The sequence below is a fragment of the Neltuma alba genome, unplaced genomic scaffold (assembly GCF_004799145.2).
Source record: "Neltuma alba isolate B1F8T4 unplaced genomic scaffold, ASM479914v2 tig00013648_pilon, whole genome shotgun sequence".
NCBI lineage: Eukaryota > Viridiplantae > Streptophyta > Magnoliopsida > Fabales > Fabaceae > Neltuma > Neltuma alba.
The window spans coordinates 1-24,925 of record NW_021637827.1 but is presented as its reverse complement, the minus strand read 5'-3'; the positions used below and the strand labels follow the sequence as shown (position 1 = coordinate 24,925).

The following is a 24,925-nucleotide window of genomic DNA, read 5'->3' as shown; positions in this document are numbered from 1 at the left end:
TATTGGCGGCGTGCGTTGACTGAGTCAAACTACGAAGAAGACAACAAAATATATAAGACCATCATGTTTCTTCTGAATTCTTCATACCAAAGCAGTCTGGAAAATGATGCCCATTTTCTGGTGATATTTGTGGCGGTTTAATTGTTGGTATTTAATTTATTAATTTGTTCTATTTTATTTGCAGTCAGAAAAATATATATATATATATGACTCAAAAACTTGTCATATATTTTCTATTGAAAAATAATTTTATAAAATGCTTAATTGATTATAAAATTCAAACTTAAGATCAGATATATTTGTTTCCACATTGAAGTATGAATTTTTGGATTCAACATTTATGCTTGAATTTAGCTTCTTTTTTTGGGACAAAGATGAGTTTTAGCTTTTAAGAATAATAAAGTTATTGCAAAGGACAATAATTTTTAATTCATACGAGGAAGTTTCCTCCTTCCTGCAATCCTGCCCTTTCCCTTTTTTTTTTGGGCGTAAAACTATGAGAAAATTTGTTTTCAGTTGTAACCCAAACATAAAATCTGGGCTAAGCCCAATGAGTAAGGCCATTAGCAATTGAACAGCCCAAAATGTGTCCCAATAAGTCCATTACACACGACATGGCCCAATTCATATTTTAGTTATGGACTTGTACTATTCCCAATAGAATCTTCCGGCCAATAACTAGAGACTAATCCTCTCAAATCATATAAATCATTGAAATGGGTTCTGTCTCTTTCAATGAAGCATTTTTCATGCACATGGGTTGATGAGCCCTAGACATTGTATATAAAATTGATTTGTTTCCATACTTTCTTAGATTAGTCTTTTAAAATTGTCATCATTTTGGTTTCAGTTCCTTAAATTTTAAATAATAGGTTTTGATCCCTAAAGGAACAAAATGGTCTAAATTTTTATTAAATTATAAGCATCAATATCTTAAATGAAAAGAAATTTAAAAGATCCAAATCCATAGTTTGAAACTTGAAATACCAAAACAAAAAGAAGGATAAATTTAAAGGATTGAAATTTGTATTAGCCCTACTTTCTTCCTTCTTTCCTCCCTCAATAATGTCAAAAAACTATTGAGAGAGAGAGAGACATGAAACATACAACTATAAAAGAGGGGGAAATTGAACCCGTCAATTAGATACATTTTCTAATGTATTATCATCGGATGCATTGTCGGTAACTTGTGAATAACATGACTTGTTACTAAGTTGACGACTTTCTTGATCAGTCTCCTCAAAAGAAGTCAAATCTTCAGTAGTTTCTTCTTGTTGATGTTGTTGATAGAAAATCCAATTGCCAACCTCCCAACCAATCCATTCATCACCATAATCCCAACGTTGGTCAGTCCTGCCCTTCTTATGCTCATTACTATAACCTTCATTATTATAGTCTTCATCATAGTATCTTCCATATGCACTTGATGATTCCCCTCTCAAATACGACATTACTACCTGCGTTTCCCAATAAAAAATGTATATCAAGAAAGTAAAACAAACCAAAGTTCATAAAAGCCTTGTAAAACATGTGCTGATTTTTTTTTTATAGTCTATGAAAATCAGGAAAATTTCGAAGTAATTTCTCATAAAAATTTTATTAGTATTGGTACTCTGCAAACTTTGCCTACATTGAGTAGCGAAGGATTTTTCTCTAATTTCCGCACAAATATATGATATGTATCCTTATATATTTCATATTTCGTATTAATAATTTATAAACATTTAGTAATAATTTATTAGACGTCTTTGCTTTTTTAAAAAAGAATTATAATTTTTAAGATTTTGAAAATAATTTTGATAAGTTCTATATTCTTATGTAGATGTATTTTTTTCCCTTTAAAAAATGGACAGAAATCAAAATATTTGAACCTCTTAATGTAACGGAAAAAAATTATATTATAACAATTATCAGGGTTCATTTTGGTTAATTACAATGTAACTAACAGTAAAGTTATAGTTATCTTTGAAGCCCTACGCGTAATAATCAACAAAAGCTTAATGTAATTTATATATAGAAGTATATGAACTTGGAATAAAAAACATATGAATTGCCTTGTCTCATAAGTTTATACTGCCCCAAAATCTAGTTTGTAGTGTAAATTAGACTATAAAATAAATCCGATATTAGAAGTAGTAATTCTTTTTTGAAACTCTTCTTATCAATTACACATATTAAAAGAATTTTTATCTGAAATAGTTTCTGATGCAAATTACTAAAAAATACTTTAGGGAAAAAAACTAATACACATTAACTTTATAAATAACTCAGTTAATTAATTATTTTAATATCTACAAATCAGTTATTTAATTCTTATACTCGAAACGTGAGGAAATATCAAAATTTACCAAGCAAGTGAAAGAAACAGCTTATATACATGCCTCGTAGGCTGCGTTGATTTCTTCAAATTGCACACTGGAATTCTTCCCTTTGCAAACATCCGGATGGTACTGAAACAAGTTTTGAACAACATCTATTAGCAAAAAATAATAAAAAAAAATAAAAATCCAAATTAAGCAGAGAAATATAAATAAATAAAGCAAAGATTAAGTAGAAGAAGAAACAGTTAAACCTTCTTTGCAAGCTTTCTAAAAGCCCTCTTGACCCGAGACTTAGAGGAACCGGGTCGAATTCCTAAAACCTCATAAGGATCCATGGTTACATCAGAATGAGAATGATCAGAAGAACAACAAGAAATTCGAACCGTATTCTTCTTCGTCTTCACCTGAATTAATCTGTTTCTTCCTCTGAATTGCAGATCAAAAGACGATAATGATAATGTTTGCCCAGAAACCATTATCCCAATACTAGTGGCCATTAATTAGACCTCTTTCTCAATAATGATGATGAATATGGTTTAAGTAAAGAGCCAAATAATGAAACTCTTGGAAGCAAACGTACAATTCTGTATGTGCTTTTATAGATCAATGGGGTTAATCTTTTGATCGATTAGAATCAGGAGATTTCCTTAAAATCTTTTTAAATGCAATACTTATCGTAAAAGGATAATACAGATCATATATCTTTGAAGGATAATGTAGATCATATATCTTTGAATACAAACTTCATTTGAGTGGCTAAATAACATGTATATATTCACATTTTTGGGGTCAAAGTATTCATATTTTAATATTTATATTTACATGGAAGGAAAATGTAAGTTAGATAATATGTGTTTATGTATTCACATTTTTTGGGTCAAAGTATAAATATTTTAGGATGATTAATTATCACAAAGATGGTGGTGTGGCGTAAACGGTATATCTTATCTTGTGAAAATTAAAAAAAAAATAGATTGATACAAAATTCAAATTCAAATAATTTTTAATAAACCTTTACACCTATCTTGTCGTTTTTTGAAGTATCTAACTATTATCTATCTCTTTCTTTCTCTTTCCTTTTGATCTTGAAATCTTTTTATTTATAATTAAAATTGAAATTATATATCTATATGTAATGTAAAATATATTAAAAATATGAAATTCATAAATTATTTAAATAAAAAATAATAAATTATGCCTATTTTTAACTGAAAAAACATAGCTTAAAATCGAAATAACTCAAATCTTTTTCATTTAATTAATATAGTTTTTTCATAAACAAAGCAATCAGATGAAAATCTTCGAATTGGTATATAGTTATGAGTCATGATGCATAAAAATTCATTGATTTATTAGATTTATATGACGGAACAATTAAAATGATAATTTGTCGCGTTACTTGATGAGTTGGCACTTGGCACCACTTCGGAAAACTTTCTTGTCTCCTTCATCTTAAGACCGTAGTGGCACACCCGCCTTCCCCAAGCCCAAGACTTTGGTTGGTCCTGAGTCCAAAAGAAGAATGGGAAGTAGAGGCCCATTTTAAGAGCCTATACAAGACCTTGCATTTTGACAAAAGCAACCTTCAATCCTCCAACAACTTGCCAGTAAAACCAACAGGGATTAGGTCTAGCGAAAGATATTAGTCTTTCATAATATGACTAATCAAGATTTGAATCTCTGCTGGGAGAGGTATCCACATTTAGTGCCCAACAATACCTCAAACATAATTGCTTCTAATAGGATGATACCTATGCTTTAGAAGAAAAAAAATCCTTCAACAATTTAACAAGCGAGAGTTGGGCCTAACGAAAGAGTTAGTCTTTGACAACGTGACAAATCAAGATTTGAATTCTCATTAAGAGATATGTTCATATTTAGTGTCCGATAGTATCTCGAACAAGATTGTTCCGAAAGATATATATACTTTAGTGAAAAACTCCTTCAGGAATTTTTTTCGCAATCTTTGCTTTGCAATATTCCTGGTGTTTACACTACCTATATGAGTTTTTGCGATTTAAAGTTGGCTTTATTCTCACTTTATTCAAATTCAATTTAGATAGATGTGGATGTTAGGTGTTGAGAGAGGTGTGTAGATCTAGATCTGAATCTGATGCTTATCTTGAATGGTATTGAAAGGGTCTCGAATAGAATAGGAATGCTATCAACCGCTTTGCTTATGAACCACATGGTCAATCATAAATATCATATCCACTGTTCACATTATTGATGGCAGCAACCTGGGTTACGAATAATGGCGAAAATATGTCACACTTAAGCCAAACAAATCCAGGTCTGTGATTGGTCATAGGCTTGAAGTTGACTTAGAAGCTTATATAGAGCCCTTTTTTAAGTATTATATCCCAGTCTATCAAAGACCTAGTCTCTGCCGAAAGGCTGTTGGCAAAAGTCCCCGCCGAAATGCTATTTAAAAATATTTATTTACTACATATTGAGCTTTAAATAGGTTTTAAAAAAAAAAAAAAGCAAAGCAAAGCAATAAACCTGAAAATATTTAGGGTGAAATAATAATTATATAGGGCTTGGCGTTGTGTTCTTGTTTATGGATGAGGCGGCAGTGCTAGAGTGGAAGTAGTGGATGAAAGGGATAATTTCAATTAGACAACCAGAATTTAAGATTACCCCCCAAAACTATATAAATTAATTAATGACTAATAACTATGGATAATATAACATTGTTTCACTGGGATAAATAATAATTTTTCTCAGATACCGACAGCCATGAAACATGTTTAAGAAAATACTGCAGAAACAGTATGAGATATATGATTAGGCTAAAACACAATTATTTCATCTGAGCTCATTATCAGCATCAGATGAAAGCAACATTAAAAATACTGCAGAATATATACAAAGATATACAATTTTAGTGGGATTTTTTTGGGAAAAGAAATTAAAAAAAAAAAACATCATTTGAGGAGCAATATTTGATCAAATGAAGGAGGTTAATAAGAGAGCGGGCCCCCATCAAATCAGATGTAGGGGTTAATATGGGATGTGTAGTCTCTGATTCCAGCTCCTTCCCAACCCATCCATTCCTCCCACATGTCCCAATCTGGATCGTCCATTCCCCTCATCTGATCATCTTCCCCTTCATCGGACGCCTCACATCTCTCCATCATAATGGGTTCCCCTCTCATATTAGCCATCACCACCTGCGTTCCCCAAGACCAACCAATTAATCACAACTAATTCATAATAATTATACATTACAAAATTTTCTAAAGAAATTTTCATTGAGGAATCCATGGAGAATAAAATATTATAATACAACAATTTTAACAAATTTCAGTTAAACATAACATTTAATTACTTGGGACTTTCTAAAAAAATATTTTTAGACTTCACGAAACAAAATTCTAAAAAATGCTTTTTAGGCAGCAAATTTGATTATAATTTATTACGGAACTGAACATTAATTAATATTTTCCTTTATTTTAAAAAAAAACTCACATCATAAGCTTCGTTGATTTCATGAAACTGCACAGAGCAATCCTTCCCTCTGCAAACGTCTGGATGATACTGAAACAAGAGTTTGGAACAGAAAATCAAATTAATATTTTGATTCAAAATAAGTTTCATCTGGTAATTAAGAACACAGAAGAAAATTTCTCAGCCTTAGGGAAAATTTCAGAGAGAGGACGAAAATGAAAAGAAAGATTATTATAAGATGGGAATGAAATTAAACCTGCTTAGCAAGGTCCCTGAAAGCCTTCTTGACCTCAAATTCAGAGGCATCACGAGGAACTCTCAAGGTCTTATAAGGATCCATCACATAAGAAGAAGAAGAATAAACACACGAAACCCGAAACTGGTTTCTCCTCTTCTGTAGTTTCTCTCTGCCTCTCAGCTTCAAACTCGAAGACGACGACGATAACTTTCCGGCAACGATTCCGGCTCCGGCGACAGCAGCCATTAGGATTAGGAATATAAATTCAAATCCTCAAAAGCTGATTCGTGGGAAAAGGGAATGATTCTTATAAGACACTAATTGGTTTGATTTTGGGTGAAATGATCCGTGTGAAACGAAATTGATATGGCAATATATATATTGAGAGGGAGGAGGAGAAAGAAGAAGACGCGCTATGATGAAGTCAGATCGATGTGGGTTTCAGGGTTCTTATCCGTTGGGTAAAGGGTGACGTGGATGTCATATTTTAGTTTCGTGGAAAGAGAAAGCAATTTGGATAAAACAAACTTTTTTTTTTTTCTAAATAAATAAATTCTTTCAGAACTAATCAACTAAAATGAGAGAGATTCCCGCTCTTATCTTATCTGTTATTATTATCCATCATCCCTTCTTAATAATTGCGCTGAATAGGACTGCTCTCCTGTTTTACTTATTCTATTTAAAAATGTATAAACCCTAATCCAATAAAATTAGGGTGGTTAAAATTATCCTAATTTCAATTTCAACATCTAATATATGAACTAGTTAGAAGTTAAATGTTAGTCTTAAGTATAAAATTTTAAATTATTTTGTTTCTTATGTTTATCATTTTTTAAATAACTTATTTAATATGTAATATAATATTAAGAAAATCTTATCAAAATTGCTTGACATTTGTTATAATTAATTGATTGATTTAGTTTTTCTAAATTAATTCTATGTAGTTGTTATATTAAGAAGTGATGGATTATTTTCTTGCGAATATAATTAAAAAATTCTAGTAACTCAATTACTCCCACTCATGGATAAACTAGCCGAATCCAAAGCTGACTGGTGGGAAAAAAAAGCTAAGGGAAATGTGGGGCAAAAAAATATGAAGGGGGAACACGTGTCAAACTTTGAGAGGATAAGGGAACTAATTTAAGAATAAACAAATATAGTGAAACAGGGAAAAGAGCGACAAGAGAGACGGAGATAGAGAGAGGAAAGGGGGGGGGGATTTTGAGTTGCGGATAAGGGAGAATGTGGGGCGTACACGTGGCAATCATGCAGTAATAATAGGGAATCTTCATCCCAAAGGGAAAAGGGTTGAGGCTCCACACGTGGATCCAATTCAATGGTCCAAATTACTCCCAAATGTGGTCGCTTTGGGGGTTACGTGGCGCCTGCACTTTTCTTTTTATATTGTAATTATTGCATGCTGGCAGTATGCCATTCATAAATTATCAATGCCTCTTGTTTTTTCTTCTGCCCATATTATAAATGAGTAATGCAAAAAAATCCCCTCTAGAATTCCATGGGTTGTGTATGTTAGCGTGTCTGAGGCAGGCCAAAAAAATTCATCTTCGAAAGTAGTTTGAGTATGTAAAACATCTATGGTGTTTCTGAGAGAGACAAACCCAAATCGGTTTTCAAAGTGGTGGCGAAGAAAATTTTTTCAAAGTACTCCGATCTTTAATATAAGATCCATTTAACTAATTTGATTAGATTAAGAAAGTTAAGTAACTTAGTTAATTATAAGAAAAGTGACACATTTTTTCTAAAACACTATAATCATCTTTCTTAATATCCCCTCTCCCTCTTCTACTTGATTATGGTTGAGGGAGTATCTATAGGGATAATTTAGAGAAAATTGATAAATATGAGAAATGAGTCTTATATTTAGGACCAAAATCAACTCAAGAATTTAGTCCTATATTAAGTACTAGAGGAGTATCTAATTTGATTGATCGAAAGTTGTTTGTCTCTCAATTTAATCATTCATGAGAAAAAAAAAGTTTAATTTGATCTCTAACAATGTTGTTGTCGGTTATATGATCTTTTATATACTTTTCCAGTCTTTAATATAGAACCCAATTCTTAAGTTGGTTTTAGTCCTAAATATAAGACCTATTTTTCATATTTATCAGTTTTTTCTAAATTACTCCTATAGATACTCCTTCAACCATAATCAAGTAGAAAAAGGAGAGCAGGTATTAAGAAAGATGATTATAGTGTTTTAGAAAAAATATGTCACTTTTCTTGTAATTAACTAACTTACCTGACTTCTTTAATCTAATCAAATTAGTTAAATAGGTTTTATATCAAGGACCGGAGGAGTATTAATTAAACGCATCAACCTGAGCTCTTAAACATATTTAGTTGGGCTGAAAGAAGCTCTTCAATAAACTTATGCAATCACAAAAATTCTTGGTAAACAAAAATTATTATTATCAGGACAATGCTTATATCAAGTTTCTTATTTTTATCATGTCAAATTCTCTAATAACCCTTGTCATTTTATTATTTTTAGTTGTTCAAATATATGCATGCACTCATAAATTCATCTATAAAATATAGGTACTTACTATTTTGTTATTATTAATTATCAAAATATGCATGTACATTTATAGATTCATCTATAAATTTGTTCTAATGAACAGAAGCAGTTTAACCAAAATTTTCTCCTCATTGTCAATGTTATTTTTTTATACAAAAAAATTTAGATGAGTTGAAACCTATTAGCTCACCAGGATCAAGACATACCTCAAGACTCAGAAAGTATTTATAAAAATATTCATAGATTGTCTACTAACATAATCCTCACGTCGACAACGAGAGTCGAACTCACAACTTTATGAGTTATGATCTGACCCGTTAATGTTATGAAAAGCAGCAATTCAACTGATTCAACTGATCGTCCAATTTTACTGGTTTTCGGCTGATTCTCTCATCCTAAGTTTTTGATGGTATGAGCCATAGATGTTATCGATTACAATATTGACAAAAACGTATTTTTGACAAACGACACGAGTGATGGAAACAGTTCATTCTTAAATAAAGTGGTTAAAAGCTTGATTCTTAATTTTCATGTATAGAGACACTAAAAATGGTTATAAGAAATTTTTCACATATCTCACGGAGATTTATCTCTGTCAATCAAAGACACTAATATTACTTCTAAAAATGTTTATCCTTGAAGAAGACGCATTAATTTTTAAGAGTTTAAATTGAGGTGAGCTATACAAGATAGAGAGAAGCTTATTTTAAAAACAAAACAAAACAAAGTCAGCATATCATTATCAATATACAAGATAAAATACATAAAAAAAAAAAAAATAAGACTATAGAGTCGAGAATGAAAAGTAATCATTGATTCCCAATATGACAAACCTTTATGTCTATAGTTTTTGGATACATTCACATATCTATATGTACAAGACCTACAAATACCATCATACATTTAGAACAGAATCTCCTCTTGAAAATTGACATCCAGATGTGTCTTATGATTCCTCTTCTCCGGTATTAATTCTTCATTGAACATATATGCATTAAGAAATTGATTACCATGTAATGATGTCTATCTTGCAACTCTTTTTTGCTCACAGCCAGTTTAATTTCACGTTAACAGTTACTTCTATCAATATTATGGTTTCGTTGGTTTTCAATGTGAAACAAAGCCCTCAAATAGAGGCTTGCTGGTTAATGACAGAGCCACCTGAATTTGAAGGCCTTTTGAACTGAATCAAGATCATGGTCATATTGTCAGATCCCAAACCACCAGCTACTGGTGCCAAGCACCAATCCAATACTCTCTCACAGACCAGTTTTAGATTGTTTTCCTGTATATATATAATTTATACGACTCATCTTTCCAATCGAAACAAGCCAAATGATGTCATCAAACGTATATCTAATCTGCCGGGGGAGGGAGGAACTTAGAATAAAAACTCACCGTCTTCAACTGTTCATGTATGAAGTCCACAAGATGTTGGCTTGACATGCAATCCCTATTTATACAATGCACAAGGAACAAGTTTATAGTAGCGAAAACTGTTTCTACATCTAAACATAAATGAGCGTCCATCTTCATTCTTCGTGCATCATGGAATTAAAATAAGGGCAGCAGTGTCTAGGACATGTCCAATGACAAATATTCCTTGAACCGTAAGATGGAGCACATTTTTATTGAAGCAAGCTTAGAGCAGCGTATACGAGGACAAAGTTATGTGGCATTTTGATAAAGCTGCTGACAATATTATATCGAAAAAAGTTTGGCCAGAAACAGCTACTTTGATTGGTATGAATCCTTAGAAGAAAAAAAGGCGAAAAAAATACAGAGAAAGACCATGTTGGATGAAACGTCATAAAAACTAGATCATAATAGCTATGACTATCAAAGAAGTTTAATAAAAGAGAATTTTAGGAACCAAGAGGCTTACCATACACCATCGCAAGCTATTACGAGAAACTCATCATCACAGCAAAGTTCAACCTATCACACAGAATATAGAGTACTCAATACGCAACAAATAAAGGAAAAGAACGTGGGGGGGGGGGTAAAGGAACATGTAAAAAATGGCGGCAGAAGCATATGCTATCGTTTTGTTATTTTAAAAAAAAAAAAAAAACAGTACTCTATTTGTGTGAGATGAGCAGAACATATTCCACAGAAGAAAAATCTCACAGATATTAACCCTTTAACCTGTTTATAGCGTAAATGCACTGACAATATACTACTTACAGAAGTTAACTCTGGATCAGCAGTTACCATCTGCTTTTCCACTGGCAAATGCTCGTTTTCCTTGAATTCAATATCTCCTGTAAAAGAAATGATGATATCTCAAAAACAATTAGACACATTTTCACGCATTGTAGGGAGCAGAGAAATAAGTCACATTATTCGTGATTAGTGAATAGTTTTGCTTGCTATGGATTTTATATTTTATATTGATTGGGACTAATAAGGCAACAAACATCAAGACAACAATAATTCAGACTGAAAAGAAAGACAACTTACAATAAGAATTAACAAATAACAAGAAGAAGTTTACATTACCAATTGCCCTAGTCAAGTTTAAGCATCCATTGACACGTCCAAAATGTATAAAACCACCGGCTTTCAGAATCCTGTATTTTTCAACCTCGAGGTCAGGCTTGTGATCTTTAGTTAAATTATGTGCCTGCAAATGAGACTTCATTGAACCAAACATACGAGAACTGTGAAAGATTGGTTGTGCCTGTAGTCAAGGCAGCATTTCAAAGACAACCAGCTCAGAAATTCATATACTTGACGACCAGATGCACCAGACATTGAGAACAACGATGGGCAGAGGCATGCTACTTCTAGAGATCAAAATTAACTTTCGATATAACCATCAAGTGCACAAGTGTGACAATCACCGCCCTTCAAACCAGCGCAGAAGAAATGTGCATAAAACAAGGTTTGCTGAAAATGCTTGTCACTAGTTTAAAAAAAAGATCCTACAAAAGAACTGTACTGCGCAAACAAGCAACCTTCCTCACGCTGCAAATTCTTTAGACAACTACTTTCCCTCACTTTTTCTATCCTCCTTCCAGATCAGCACCTCCATTTGCTGCATTGGCCACACATTACAGATTGAAGTTTATCACAAGAGGAAGTGAAAGTACCTGACCCTTCCTTGATAAAACACAGCGAGAATCGCCGGCATTTGCAACAAGAAGATGGTTGCCTCGGATGACTGCAACACAAGCTGTGCATCCCGCCTTTGGTCCCCTGAAACCACAATGGGGCCCCTAATTTGCAGCATAAAATATCCTCAGTTCAACATCAACATTTTGTAAACTGGAATTAGATGCTTTGCCCAACATCAGACCTTACATATATATTTTAGTTTTAATTGCTAAAATTACTAAACTAGCAAGAAGTTTCCTCATATTTAACCTTTCTTAAACTTCATGTCAAACTCCAAAGCAGTCAACATGGAGTCAAGTTACTATGTAAATTATAACCTTCAAAGATGGATTATTTACAACTTTTAAGATGCTACATAAATTTGAAAGTTATTCCGTAACCGCACATGCTAGAATTAGCACCCACAGTTTTTGAAAGGGGGCACTAGTAGTAAATTGGAATTGCTTTTTCTGCATTAATATCAATACTAAGAGACATATTAATGAGAATGACTGAATCTATGCAAAAGTAAGTTATTTGGGGCTTTTGAAATACTTCATTGGTCAATAAAGAATAACGAGAAAGCAAAAATGCCAAGGTGAAATAATGAACAGCGTTTACAGCCTATGTGTTATGCAGGCACGGAGCAGACTTTTGCAATTTCCAACATAGAATTTGAACTTAAACGGATCTGCATTAAAATATTTAAAACGTGCATAAACAATGACATAACCATTAAGCTAGAATAACATGCATCTGTGGAACGCCATTCTTATTACTTACCTTCTCAAAAGCCCAGTCATCAACATGACCATTAACTGCACCACTCTTTGGGGTCCTTATAAACCAGTGTCTCAAAACAGAATACAGTTTTGATTTTTCTCCCAAGACTGCTAATTCTCTCCACCCTCTTTGTCCCCGCATCATCTCATCCATTCTGCCGAAAAAGGATTGAATCTATAAGAAATAGATCACAATTTTGACTTTCGAGAAAAGCAATTCTATCAAAACTCCATAACCCTGGTCATCAAGCTTTCACATGAACAAAAACTTAAAAGCGCCACACTTGATTGAATTTCACCCGTGATGGAAAAGAATTGTGTCAATTATGAGCAATTATCATTCCACGAAAATCACTGTCAGCAGGAGGTGAAATTTCTTATTTTAATTAGAACAGTGGCTGATATCATATGATCTCAGCTTCAAGCAGTCAGCCCAAGTTGCCTTGTGAATTTTTAGCATCTGACAAGAGCGTCACAAACTGTCAATCTTTTTATTGTGTAGATATAATTTAATACATTTATTAGTGAGATGAACTATTTGAGTAAAAATAAGAGACAAAGAAAAAGGAGGGATGAAGGACAATTTTTTTAACTCCCAGTAACAGGCTGGAAAGAAAAAGGAAAAGGAAAATGTTGAGTGCTAAACATCATGGTCTTGAGTATAGGCCTTGTCAGGCACCCCTATCCCACCTCATGATTCCTTGGCAACCAATGACAACAAAGCATACACTCGTAGTAAGGGAAAATTTAAAATAACAACAATTAACAATAAAGTAACCTGAGAAAAGAGTTTTGTAAAGATGTGCCTAAATCTCCAGCCAAATAAGCTTCATGCTTAAGCACCTCCTGGTGTAGATACTTGGCGCAGAATTTAGCAACCGCTTTACCTGAAAATTTGTGCACTTAATGAGGGCTACAAAATATCAGCTGCTGGCCAGTAACTATGCTGAATATGTAAGCCTACCAAATCAATTTTTCAAACAAATTAAGATCTATCAACACCTCCGAGCATATCGAGTAAGCTCTAATCAACACTAACAGGGTCTGAAATTCCCCAAAAATAACAAATCATGCATATATATCGAGGCATATTTTTTCTCCATGCTTTATTGTTTTATTATAACATCAGTCGGGCCAACAAAAGGCCATAAACCTAAAATTGCAAGGAAATATATGGGATTATAAAATCATTCCAGATGTGAATTTAGAAAATTGGGACAGGTTCGGCATGCCTTTTCAAATTCAAATCTGACCTTGGACAAGCCTAACACACTGTTGGGTTGCCAGATATGACAAAGATTATGCGGATACTAACCTCCATGGCCATCATAAACACCAAAGAAAGATGTAGACTCATCTAAATCAGGATGGGCAGCATGCTGAAAAGCAACAGAAAAAGTAAATTCGTATTTAGAATAGACCATCAGTAACGGATAGGACTTATGCCCTTGTACTTTGAACAGTGAAGCATACAGCATGTACTGCATTTCACTCCATGTATGACATATGAGCATATAATAACAGCAGCTGATTGAAGACAAGTTGCTACTTCACAAAGAAATTATCTCTATTTTTCTCCCATCCCATTCTCCATCTCTCAACATAATGTACCCATTGAATAGAATAGGTCGTGACATATCATTAACCTAATGAATCACAAATGATAAAGGCATTTAATAGCATCTTGCATCATATTCATGAAACAATCTCTTCAAAACATGGGCAATTTCCTAGACGAGTAGAGGTATGCTAGAGAGGTGTGATTTATCCCTCTGTAAATTCCAAAATGCTTAGTGGTACCGCAAGGCATGCACCTTGATAGATTATTATTATCAATGTCAACAAAGAAGTGACAACTCTACTCTCTTGATCATAGCAGATAAAAAATATAGTTACCTTTAAATTCATTTAAAAATGTAAGATACCATATCTTTTTCATAACTTATAATAGAAGCACAATTATTTAGAAACTCTGCTTCTTGGTGGAACAAAAATTAGGAGTTACAAAGCTCGTTCCAGCTATAAAGAAAGAAGCATCATAGTTGGTGGATGCCTCCACAAAACATCTCAAGTAGGAATGGAACCAAAAACTCTTTGGCCAAGGGATCTTGATCCTACCAAAACACTGGAGTATGAGTAAATAGCAAAGCTAGCATTAGGTTTTGTAAACTACAGCTAAATTAAAATCATTGCATTTACATTCACACATCTCCAAGTCTGTCTCATTGATAAGAATTTGCATACGTGACTTGCCCAAACTGAGCAGGATGAAAAGATACCATCTAGAAGATAGAAAATATTATATTTCAATCATCTGCTACTAGTTCTATATAAGTCACTAACTTAAATTGCCAGTATATCTCAAGATTTTCCGATCCTGTTGCCCTTGGTTATCCGATTAAACCGGAGACAAACCAACTCTTGTTTTCTGCAAGCACGTCATTTATGCACAACCAAAACGACATCTGAATACTTTACTTCTCGGTTAATAACGATAAAAACTGATGCACCACATCTTTTAAAAAGTGAGCATGCCAATTAACAAGTAAATCCGCATTACATAGAAGCAGAACAAAGGGAAAGAAAAAAGTACAGACAGCATCTTCCATGGTTCTCTCCGCCACCCTTGCATGGAAGATAAACCATAGCGAAGCCTGTCATTCTCGCCATCTTCAGAGGCCTTTTCTGTTTTCGGACTGCTGAGGTATACCCCCATCTCCAACTGCTACAACACAAAAAGCTAACATTGAACCGCGCACACCCTGAGAAGAAAGAATTATTACGCATGATCTGTGAAAGAGACAATAGCTTTAAATATTACATGCACGGACCTAAATCAAGCCCTACAATTCTATCTCCAACAAACCAGAAACCACAAGACAAAGAAGAAGGAAAAGGCGCACACAAGACTTGATCCCCCCCCCCAAAAAATATTTCGGTATCAGAAAACGGTAATAATTCAAATCATCAAATAGGGAAACAAATAGAAGACCGAGAAGAAAACTCATGAAGTAAAAACTCGTGGAGAATCAATCTCAAAGAAGGAAGATTAAGAAAAGCAAAGAATCCGTACTGTAGTTTCCGGAAAGGAAAAGCGAACGCCCCGCGGATGCCTGCAAATCCAAGAGGCTCCGCCGGAAGAAGAAAGAGGTATCTTTTTTTTGCCCCCGAGCAGAAGCAAGACTAAGGGTGTGTTTGGTTGGAGGGTAGGGAAGGAAAATGAGCCCCTCCTCTCATTTGGTTGAAAATTTTGGAGGGGAGGGGAGCTAAAATGTTCCCTCCCTCCCTCCCCCCATTTTGGCTCCCCTCCAAATTGAGAGTTTTTGGAGGGGAGTCAAAATTTTGGACCATTATGTCCTTATAGTTTTTTTAATATTCCACTTCTACTCATAAAATATATTATTATAATATTTATTTCAAATAAAAATATATCACCCTAAATAAAAAAATAAAAAATATATACATTATTATAATTAAAATATATTATAAAAATTATTTAAAATAAAAAATTATTTAAATAAAAATTATAATATATATAAAATTAATTGTTTTTTTATAAATATATTATTTATTAAATATATTTTAAAGCTGGAAAAAAGATAGCCTAAAGATAATAAATTTCATTTTTCTTAGAGCATATAAAATTTGTTAATTTGATTATTTTAAATATATTATTATATTAATTAGAATAAAAATTTACTATACCAATTTTTTAATACACATATTAACATGATAAGACTGATTTTTTATTAAATTATATAATTTAAATTAAGATGTAAATTAATTTATATAATATATCAATAAAAAACATAAACTAATATGTAAGGATAAAATGATAAATTGATTATTACTATCCCTCCCCTCCCCTTCTTGAATCAAACAAGGGATCATTAAATACCCTCCCGTCCCCTCCTTTTTAATCAAACCAAACAAGGTGTGAGGATGAAACCTCCCCTCCCCTACTCTCCCTCCCCTCCCCTCAAAAACAAACAGGCCCTAAAGTAATTACTAATTGTGCATTAATCATTTTTAGTTTGTTTATTTTAATTGCTCTTCTTGTTTATCTCCATTTTCTTAAAAGTAATTATTTATTTGATAAACTTTTTTTAATCTTTTATCACAAGGAAATGAAAAATCTTACATAGTACATGTCTGGAATTGGATTTTTTTGTTTACTTTTTCATTTTGCATTAAAAAAAATAGAACATGCCTGATCGTGACTATTAACGGTAAAAAAAAAGTTTTTTACATTATATTTTGGGAAAATCCCAGAAAAATCCCCTAGAATATACCAAATCCCAGATGGGTCCTTAAATTTTGAAATGACAGAATAGTCATTGACCCAATCTGTCATTTGTGAAATTCAGGCGAATTGACATTTTTGCCCCTGAGCAAAAGTGAGTAGTTATTCTCTAAACAAATCTAGGTAACGCTTACACTGTTCTAGTAATTACAAGATTCGTTGTAGTTAATAATAAGGTACCTGACAATAAAAATACCTGACTATGAAAAAATGAGTAGTTATTCTCTACACAAATCTAGGTAATGCTTACATTGTTCTAGTGATTATAGAATTAATTGTAGTTAATAACAAGACACCTGATTATGAAAAAGTGAATAGTTATTCGCTACACGAATCTATGTAACACCTAAACTCTTATAGTGATTCCTTGAATCATTGTAGTGAATGAATAAATGAGGGCAAAATTGTCAATTCGCCTGAATTTTACAAATGACAGATTGAGTCAATGACCCATTCTGTCATTTTCAAAATTTAAGGACCCAATCTGGCATTTCCCATATTCCAATGATCTTTTTTGGGATTTTCCCTTATATTTTATGATATCATATTATTTTTATTTTTTGCAGTTCTTAAATTAGCTTTTAAACATTAAATAAAGTGAAATAAATAACTATATCACTTTTTTTTATTATCAAAAGTAGGTATATTACCCGAGTGAAAACTGAGCGGAAACTTTTTTTGCTTTCGCAACTACTTTCAGGTGCAAAGAATTGTGGATGATCAGTCTATTTATTGCAAAATGAGCCATTTTCTGTTTCTTAAAATTGTTCAGATTTATTATATTGTTCATGACTTCACAAAGGTGTTAAGAATTTCAATTTTTTTCATAATTCAAGGTGACTTTTTTACTCATAACATGTAAATCCTTAACATTACGAAGATTCAAGTTTCTTCCACCGAACTCAATCATTATTTATAATGTACTGCCTTCTTGATTTTACGTATTCCTTCCCTATCTTTTCATCTCGTTTCAACCGCAGATATGTTGATCAATTTTTAACCGAATTATCATCGATTCATCAATCTAACCCTCTAAATTCCGAACCCATCCTATGTATCTCGGAATAAGTTTACAAGTATCGCTAGAATAACTACCTGTATGACCTTTGGGAATACAATGTACCTCCTGGCCCTAAATATCACAGAAAGAGAAAATATTTTTGAGAGAATTACAATTAGGCTCATTCAAGAGAATTAAATATAAAAAGTCCCTTAAAATCATGAAATTATTCTGAAGTCCTAAAAGACCTTTGCAATAAATTTTATTTGTTTAATTACTAAATTACCCTTCTTTTTTTTTAAAAAAAAATTATATTGACAACTGAAAGAGCAGTGGTTGACAACTCATGGTGCAAGGATTGACAACTATCGTGGCTGGTTTGACAACACATTTTCTCAGCATATCACACCATAAGTTGTCAAACCAGTCGCGATAGTTGTCAATCCTTACACCCTGAGTTGTCAACCACTGTTCTTTCAGTTGTCAATGCAAACTTTAAAAAAAAAAAAGGTAATTTCGGTAAGTAAATAAATAAAACTTAATGCAAAAATTTTTTTGGAACTTTAAAATAATTTCATGATTTTAAGGAACTTTTTTGTATTTAATTCCCTTGAGTGGGATCTAATTGCCATTTTCCAATATTTTTTAGTCTTATTTATAAGGTATTAAGAAAAAAATTTTATATGGATGTATAATTTTATCCTTCATTTGTTATTGTTTTGACTTTGCTTACATAAGGTATAATATATACTCCTCCGGTCCTAATTATAAGACCCAATTGACTTATTTGAGGAGATTAAGGAAGTAAGTTAGTTGGTATTTATAATAAATAAGTGTTGTCATTCCTAAAATATCCTTGCTAATTAGTATATTGGCTAAAACTATCATTATTAGAAGGATTATCTTGAAAAAAAATGCATAAATATAAGAGATAAAATGGATTGGGGTCTTATAATTAGGACCGGAGGAGTATTAAATAGGGATCAAGTTGAAAATTATTAAATTTTAAAATGAAAGTTAATAAAATTTAAATTTTTCTTAGTCTGTATGAAATATGTAAAAATAATTTATAAATAAGACCGGAAGAATATCACTAATAAAGAGGGGGAAAAAGAAAAAAGAGAAAAGAAGAGTAAAGCGTACGGAAGCAACTAATTGGCAAGCCCCTAGTCACAAGTGACAACACGCTAAGGAAGAACAGGAAAAAGTGGTTGCTTTATAAAAGGCCGTCATATCAAAAATCAATTTATGTAATTAATTAAACACAGAAAAACCCAAAAAAAATAACCCCTCTGTTTTTTCCGGCATTAATTAATATCAAACAACCAAAATTATTAGTGAATCAATATTTTGTTGGATGAGGAGATAAGGTGCGAAGAAGGTAGAAAATGAGCGAAAGAAAAGATGCTGAAAAGAAATTGTTTTTTCCTCTTTTATGTTTTGAATGAAGGAGGGAAAACATACATGGAAAAAAAATTATAATGATGATAATCCTTATAAAAAGGACATAACTATATTCTAGGGTGTTGCTTTGGGCTTGGTTAAAAAATCTGTTTGATTTTAAACATAAAATATTAATTCACTTTATTCTATAAATTGAAAAAAAAAATTCAAACAATTTTATGATTGTATATACTAGAGTTTTCATTACGCAATTAATTAAAAGAGTGATTTAGAAAAACTAATACATACTTATTATAAATAAATAATTGATTTTTTTAATACTACTTTCACGCAATTCACAGGGTTCAACAAGCAATCGATATTTCATGATCAAGGGTGTAGTACTCTTTGTAGTAGCGGTCCTTATATATCGTATTAACAATCGAAAGATGGTCGAAAGTACACAATGAGATTTTTTTTTCTCCAAAAATTTTCCACTTACAAAAAGAAAACTTTGAGGGAAAACTAGTGAGTTCACCATACAGTATGTTAGAGAATCATTGTCTTCTTGTTCTCAAACGCAGCCCAATGGGTGATGGCTATATTAGATTTATTGAGAGATGCAATATTAATACCTTTTGGTTGTTGGATATCGATCCATCAAGAAATTTTTTAAAAGAAAAAATATTGAAAGGGAAAAAAACAGAGATGAGATGATCATGTTAACAAATACTACTACCGTTGGTCCTGAACGTAAAAATTAGTTGGCAGTTTTAAATATAAGACATCAATATACTTTATCTCTCAAATTTAGAATGTGTTTTCAAAAATATTCCCATTAATTGTAATGTATTTCCACCTAAATGTAGTTTCAATATATATGATTGATAAAGATAATTTATAAAAGTCAACACATATTTATTATAAATAACTAACTTAACTAATTTTTTTAACCTAATTAGTTATCTAGTTTTTATATTAAAGATAAGGGTATTCACAAGACGAGACAGAGAAGGACCCATCCAGATAAACAAGGACAGTCTCATCCCGTCCTGTGGCTGTCCCCATCCTGACGAGATCGAAACAGGACATCCCATCCCCCTCTTTTCTTCCAAAAAACTATAATTTGGGCCAACATTTTGGATTTTTTTTCAATGTTGTATTTTTGTTTTTATTGAGCTTTTGAAAGATAAAAATGCTCTAAAAAACTATCATGCAAAAAGCCCAAACTACAAGCAAAGAATCATGCCTTTGACAATTAAAAAAAATCACTGAAACAAAGAACAAATACTAATATTAATAATTTAATAAGTGAATTTTAAAAATATAAATAAGTAGATGTCTTGGTACAGGACTAGACGGGATCCCAAAATTTTTTGGTCCCATCCCAAATTAACTAGGATTAGAACAAGATGGTCAAAATAGAACAAGTTGAACACCCTTAATTAAAAATCAGAGGTAGTGCGTTTCATTCCGAGTCTACAAAATGAAATAAAATAAAATATCAACAGTGAGAAATGAAAAATGTGTGTATGTATGCATTTAGAAAAGACTAATAAATTTATATTTTGAAATTTTGAATTAAAAAGGAGCATTAAACTTATTCCGTTCAATACAAAATATAAGTTACTTTCAACCACTTCATTGGAACTAAAGAAGAGTAGTAAAATTATTAGATCAGCCTTAAATCAGAAATTTTTTCAAACTTCACCCTTATTATCCTGCTTCACATTTCTCATCTTAATTGATATCTAATATATACGACCAATAAACAGAATAAAATTGGAAAATGATAATGAAATGGAGGGAGCACACTTTTTGTTCCTTTCAGCTCTCTAAAAGAACTTTTATAATAGATTAAAATTAAAAATTTCTTCTAAAAGGCGTTCTATATTTTGGTCTGTTGGGAATATTTAAACATGGATCATAAAAAGAATCATTTCTTATATCTTTTTTTGTTACAATTTTCTTCTATCCTGTAATTTCACCATACAGTATTCGAGTGGATATGTACAATATTTGATAGGATCTTCTTCACGTCCATTTCAAAAGCGGCCCAATCGCCGTACTGAAATTATTGAGAGGTGCACTAAAATATTTTGTTTGTTAGATATTAATGCAGGAAAAAACAGAGGACGTTCTGTATTTAATTAATTATAAGAAATTGAATTTTCGTGGTAACAAAAAATTTAGTGAAATTGGGTCTCAGAAACTCATTAAAATCAAAATATATCTCCGAATTCAAAGAGTATTTATAGATGTATTTACAAATCATTCACTAATAATGTCCTGTTTGAATTCATAATTTTATAGTTTATGAACCAATTTCTTACTTATTTGCTAATAAATTGATTTTGATAGCGAAAGTTGTGTTTACCTTTCAAACTGATCACTTTTTTCCCATTCTTCCTCAGCGTGTTTTGACTCGGGACTTGCCACTTAGTTGATTTCGCAGGCTTTACCCCCTCATTAGTGAATTAAATATTTTGTTTGGGTGAGGAGATAAGGTGTGAAAAAGATAGAAAATGAAAGAAAGAAAGAAAACATGTTGAAAAGAAATTATTTTTTCCCCTCTTTTTTGCTTGTATGACGAAGGGAGAACATATAAGAAAAAAATGTTATAATGATAATAATACTAATATGCTCTAGCATAAAAAAAACAAGATAACAGTACCAATATAAAAAAGGACATGGACTGTATTCTTGAGTGTTGCTGGTCTTTAGGGTAAGTTTGTAAAATACGTTCTTCTATCTTAAATTTAAAATTTTAATTTATTTTATCTCACAAGATCATAATTTTTTTCAAACAATCTTAATAATCATACATACTAGAGTTTTCATCAATGTGAATAACTAAAAGAATAATTTTAAAAAATAATATATTTATTACAAATAATTAGTTAACTAACTAATTTTTTAATATATATATATATAAATAAATTATCTAACTCATATATTTGACACGGAAAGGGATTTTTTCCCCCAAAATTTTTCAATCTTAATGATTTTCCTCCTGATTTTTCTTTTTCTTTCTCTTACTTTTCTTTTCATCTAAATATAGGATAAGGAATTTCATTTATGTCACCCCCATTTTGTGTAGTCTATAGGAATGTTTGAATATTATTTTTCTAATACAACGTGTAGGGGCATGATGAGATTTGAAATATTTAAAAATTATCTATGAACAAGATCATCACTTCAACAACAACAAAATTCAAATCACAGTCCCTATATAAAGTACGAGTTGAATGATGGTAACTGATGGATTGGGTCAACTAAGGAATTAAAAAAAAAAAAAAGAAAAGAAAGTGATGATACTTAAAGTTAAACATGAAAATTCAACAGACTAGGAAGAATTTCAACTTCTTTTAGGAATATCTCTGGCTGCCTTTTACATAAATATTGCTGATATCATACAACTACAGTCCATCATTGCATTATCATCATACATGTACACACACACACACACAACTATTAGAATATAGGATTAAGAGGCATTCAATATATTAAAGTATTTTCCCAATAGCACTTAATATTTTAAAATAATTTTTGATGTAATTTTATTGTTAAAATATACTTTCAATAACAAATCTACCCTCATATTTTTTAAAAGTTACATTTAACACCTTAAAGTATATTTTTTTAATAAAACTTATCTTTCTCAATTGATTTTTGATGTAATTTTACATATAGTGTTTCTTGAGAGAATTTTGTTATCACTCTCTTTTTCACATTTTCAATGCTCGTATAGTCATATTCTGTATTTTTAATACTGATCTTTTCATTCAAATGTTAAAGGTAAGCAGTAAATTTGTGGAAGGTAAGCACTGGACATAGAAAAAAAGAACGATAAAAAAAATTAACTCAAGAAATACTCTTGTTTAAAGTATTAAATACAACTTAATCTTGTAAGCCTCACTTAAAAAGACTTTCTAAGAGTTAGTAGCGAGATTAAGATTGAACTATTTTAGTATTTTTAAAAGTAGGAGTATAAATTGACCATAAAAAATATTTTTAAAGGTAAAATCGTATTAAAAAAATTGCTTTAAGATACTAAGTAAGTATAACTAAAAAAATATTTTAAGGTGCTAAATATAACTTAACCCTGCAAATGAAGCTGAAGTCGTGTTCATTGTTATATTTATGTTACTATATTTTTTTTATTTTAGAAAATTAATTAAATGCTTTTTTCTGCGCAAAAAGCTCATTGGAGTTGGATATATTTTAGGTTGGGAATAATGTCTACATTTTCAATTTTGCAAAGGATATGTGCATATAATTTGAATGATATATATATATATATATATAGACCAAAAAATGATACACACACATGCAAAGATACACAGAATATAAACCACGAGGCCTAACACAGTTAGTATTTAGTTAGATTCTTTAAACACATAGTCAATGGTTTAATCTTTAGTCAAATCCCTTCGAAATGTCTACAGTATGAGGAGATTAATTATTGCTATCAGTAATGGCTAAGCTAAGCTCAACTGAAACAAGAAACGTGTGGAATATGTATTATGGCTGAAGATGGTTAAATGCCGCCATAACTGCTCTAATGAATTTATAGAGCGATGCAACTATTACTAGTCGTTGGATATTAATGCAGCAAATTAAAAATACCAACTTCTGTCCTTTAAATTTTTAATATGCATATATATATTTTTATATATGTGTGTATAATTTCATTCGTATGATGCAAAATAAATTAAAACACGTCTTTGTTCACATGATCGTCTCATTGTTCAAAGAAAACATATTTAGTTTTATAAAATTAATTAATGTTAGACTAGCAAATATGTAAAAGTTTGGTCAGCCTTGAATTTTTTTAAATTAAAATATGATATCAATACGGGCCTCTCCTCCTTTCTTTCTTTGTCTTCTTAATTTTACCATACAATATGTCAGATAATCATTTTCTTGTGCCTTCAAATGCAGCCCACCAATGGGTGATGGCTATATTAAATTTATTGAGAGATGTGATGATATCTTTTGGTTGTTAGAATATTATATTGATACAGGAAATTAAAAAAAAAAAGATTAAAAGGAAAAAAAAACAGAGGTTATCAACCTAACATATATAATAATTTCATTCCGATCCTCTACAAAACAAAATAATATAAAATATAAAAAGCGAGAAATGGATGACGGTTGACTAGTCAACGGTCGGGGAACAAAGGGAAAAGAATAAATTAAAACAAAGGAATCGGTGGGGGAAGATTGGTAGACTAATTAAAATTGCCACGATGGTGGAGATATATTATTATAATTAGGTTGCAGAGTTGATTTTTGAACAATATGGTTGTACCATATTTAGTAATTACTTAATTAATAATCAAGATCATGTCATTAGCCTTTACTTTTGTTTCCGTGCAAGTATATAATCGGTTTTGATATATATATATATATATATTGAGCAACATGCACCATAAGTTACAAGAATACAAGTGGAATCAAATCCACAATGTTTAACTTACAGGAGAGGTTTTATACCATCACGTCACACAACCCTTACGAAATTCATTTTTTTTTACATATATTTATTTTTTTATTAGAGGTAATCATATTCAAGACATTATCAGATAACTTTGGCTGTCACATTATAAGAAATAGTTCTTATCGCTAAACTTAACTTCTGTTGGTTTTACCAAATTGATCTTGATATTAAGATCATGTATTACATTTTATTGTTTTAAAAAAGAAATTAAAATTACATAATTTTAGGGTATTTAAAAAAATCATAAATAAGTAGAGAAATGCATCTTTGTCATCAAAAATATCAAAATATCTGTCATTTTACC

General features: G+C 31.3%; 2 protein-coding genes and 1 pseudogene across 2 annotated transcripts; all 3 read right to left on the bottom strand.

Annotated features, from left to right (window-relative positions):
- Positions 1-1,136: 1,136 nt before the first annotated feature.
- LOC114738659 (chaperone protein dnaJ 8, chloroplastic-like) lies at positions 1,137-2,797 on the bottom strand. Its single transcript, XM_028926721.1, has 3 exons — positions 2,573-2,797; positions 2,382-2,450; positions 1,137-1,457 (listed from the first exon to the last, which is right to left on the bottom strand). The coding sequence occupies exons 1-3, from the start codon at positions 2,795-2,797 to the stop codon at positions 1,137-1,139; spliced, it is 615 nt and encodes a 204-aa protein (XP_028782554.1).
- Positions 2,798-5,003: 2,206 nt separating this feature from the next.
- On the bottom strand, positions 5,004-6,372 carry LOC114738663 (chaperone protein dnaJ 8, chloroplastic). Its single transcript, XM_028926722.1, has 3 exons — positions 6,031-6,372; positions 5,796-5,864; positions 5,004-5,497 (listed from the first exon to the last, which is right to left on the bottom strand). Exons 1-3 carry the CDS (start codon positions 6,256-6,258, stop codon positions 5,315-5,317), a joined length of 480 nt encoding a protein of 159 aa, XP_028782555.1. The 5' UTR covers positions 6,259-6,372; the 3' UTR covers positions 5,004-5,314.
- Positions 6,373-9,322: 2,950 nt separating this feature from the next.
- LOC114738660 (probable protein phosphatase 2C 21) lies at positions 9,323-22,547 on the bottom strand (annotated as a pseudogene).
- Between the last annotated feature and the right edge of the window lie 2,378 nt (positions 22,548-24,925).

Excerpts from the sequence above, each read along its gene's own strand:
- LOC114738663 (XM_028926722.1), bottom strand. The coding sequence starts at position 6,258 with ATGGCTGCTGTCGCCGGAGCCGGAATCGTTGCCGGAAAGTTATCGTCG. Across the intron at positions 5,865-6,030 it reads TCAGGGACCTTGCTAAGCAG|TATCATCCAGACGTTTGCAG; the intron begins GTTTAATTTCAT and ends CTCTTGTTTCAG. Across the intron at positions 5,498-5,795 it reads AAATCAACGAAGCTTATGAT|GTGGTGATGGCTAATATGAG; the intron begins GTGAGTTTTTTT and ends TGGGGAACGCAG.
- LOC114738659 (XM_028926721.1), bottom strand. The coding sequence starts at position 2,797 with ATGGTTTCTGGGCAAACATTATCATTATCGTCTTTTGATCTGCAATTC. Across the intron at positions 2,451-2,572 it reads TTAGAAAGCTTGCAAAGAAG|TACCATCCGGATGTTTGCAA; the intron begins GTTTAACTGTTT and ends AACTTGTTTCAG. Across the intron at positions 1,458-2,381 it reads AAATCAACGCAGCCTACGAG|GTAGTAATGTCGTATTTGAG; the intron begins GCATGTATATAA and ends TGGGAAACGCAG.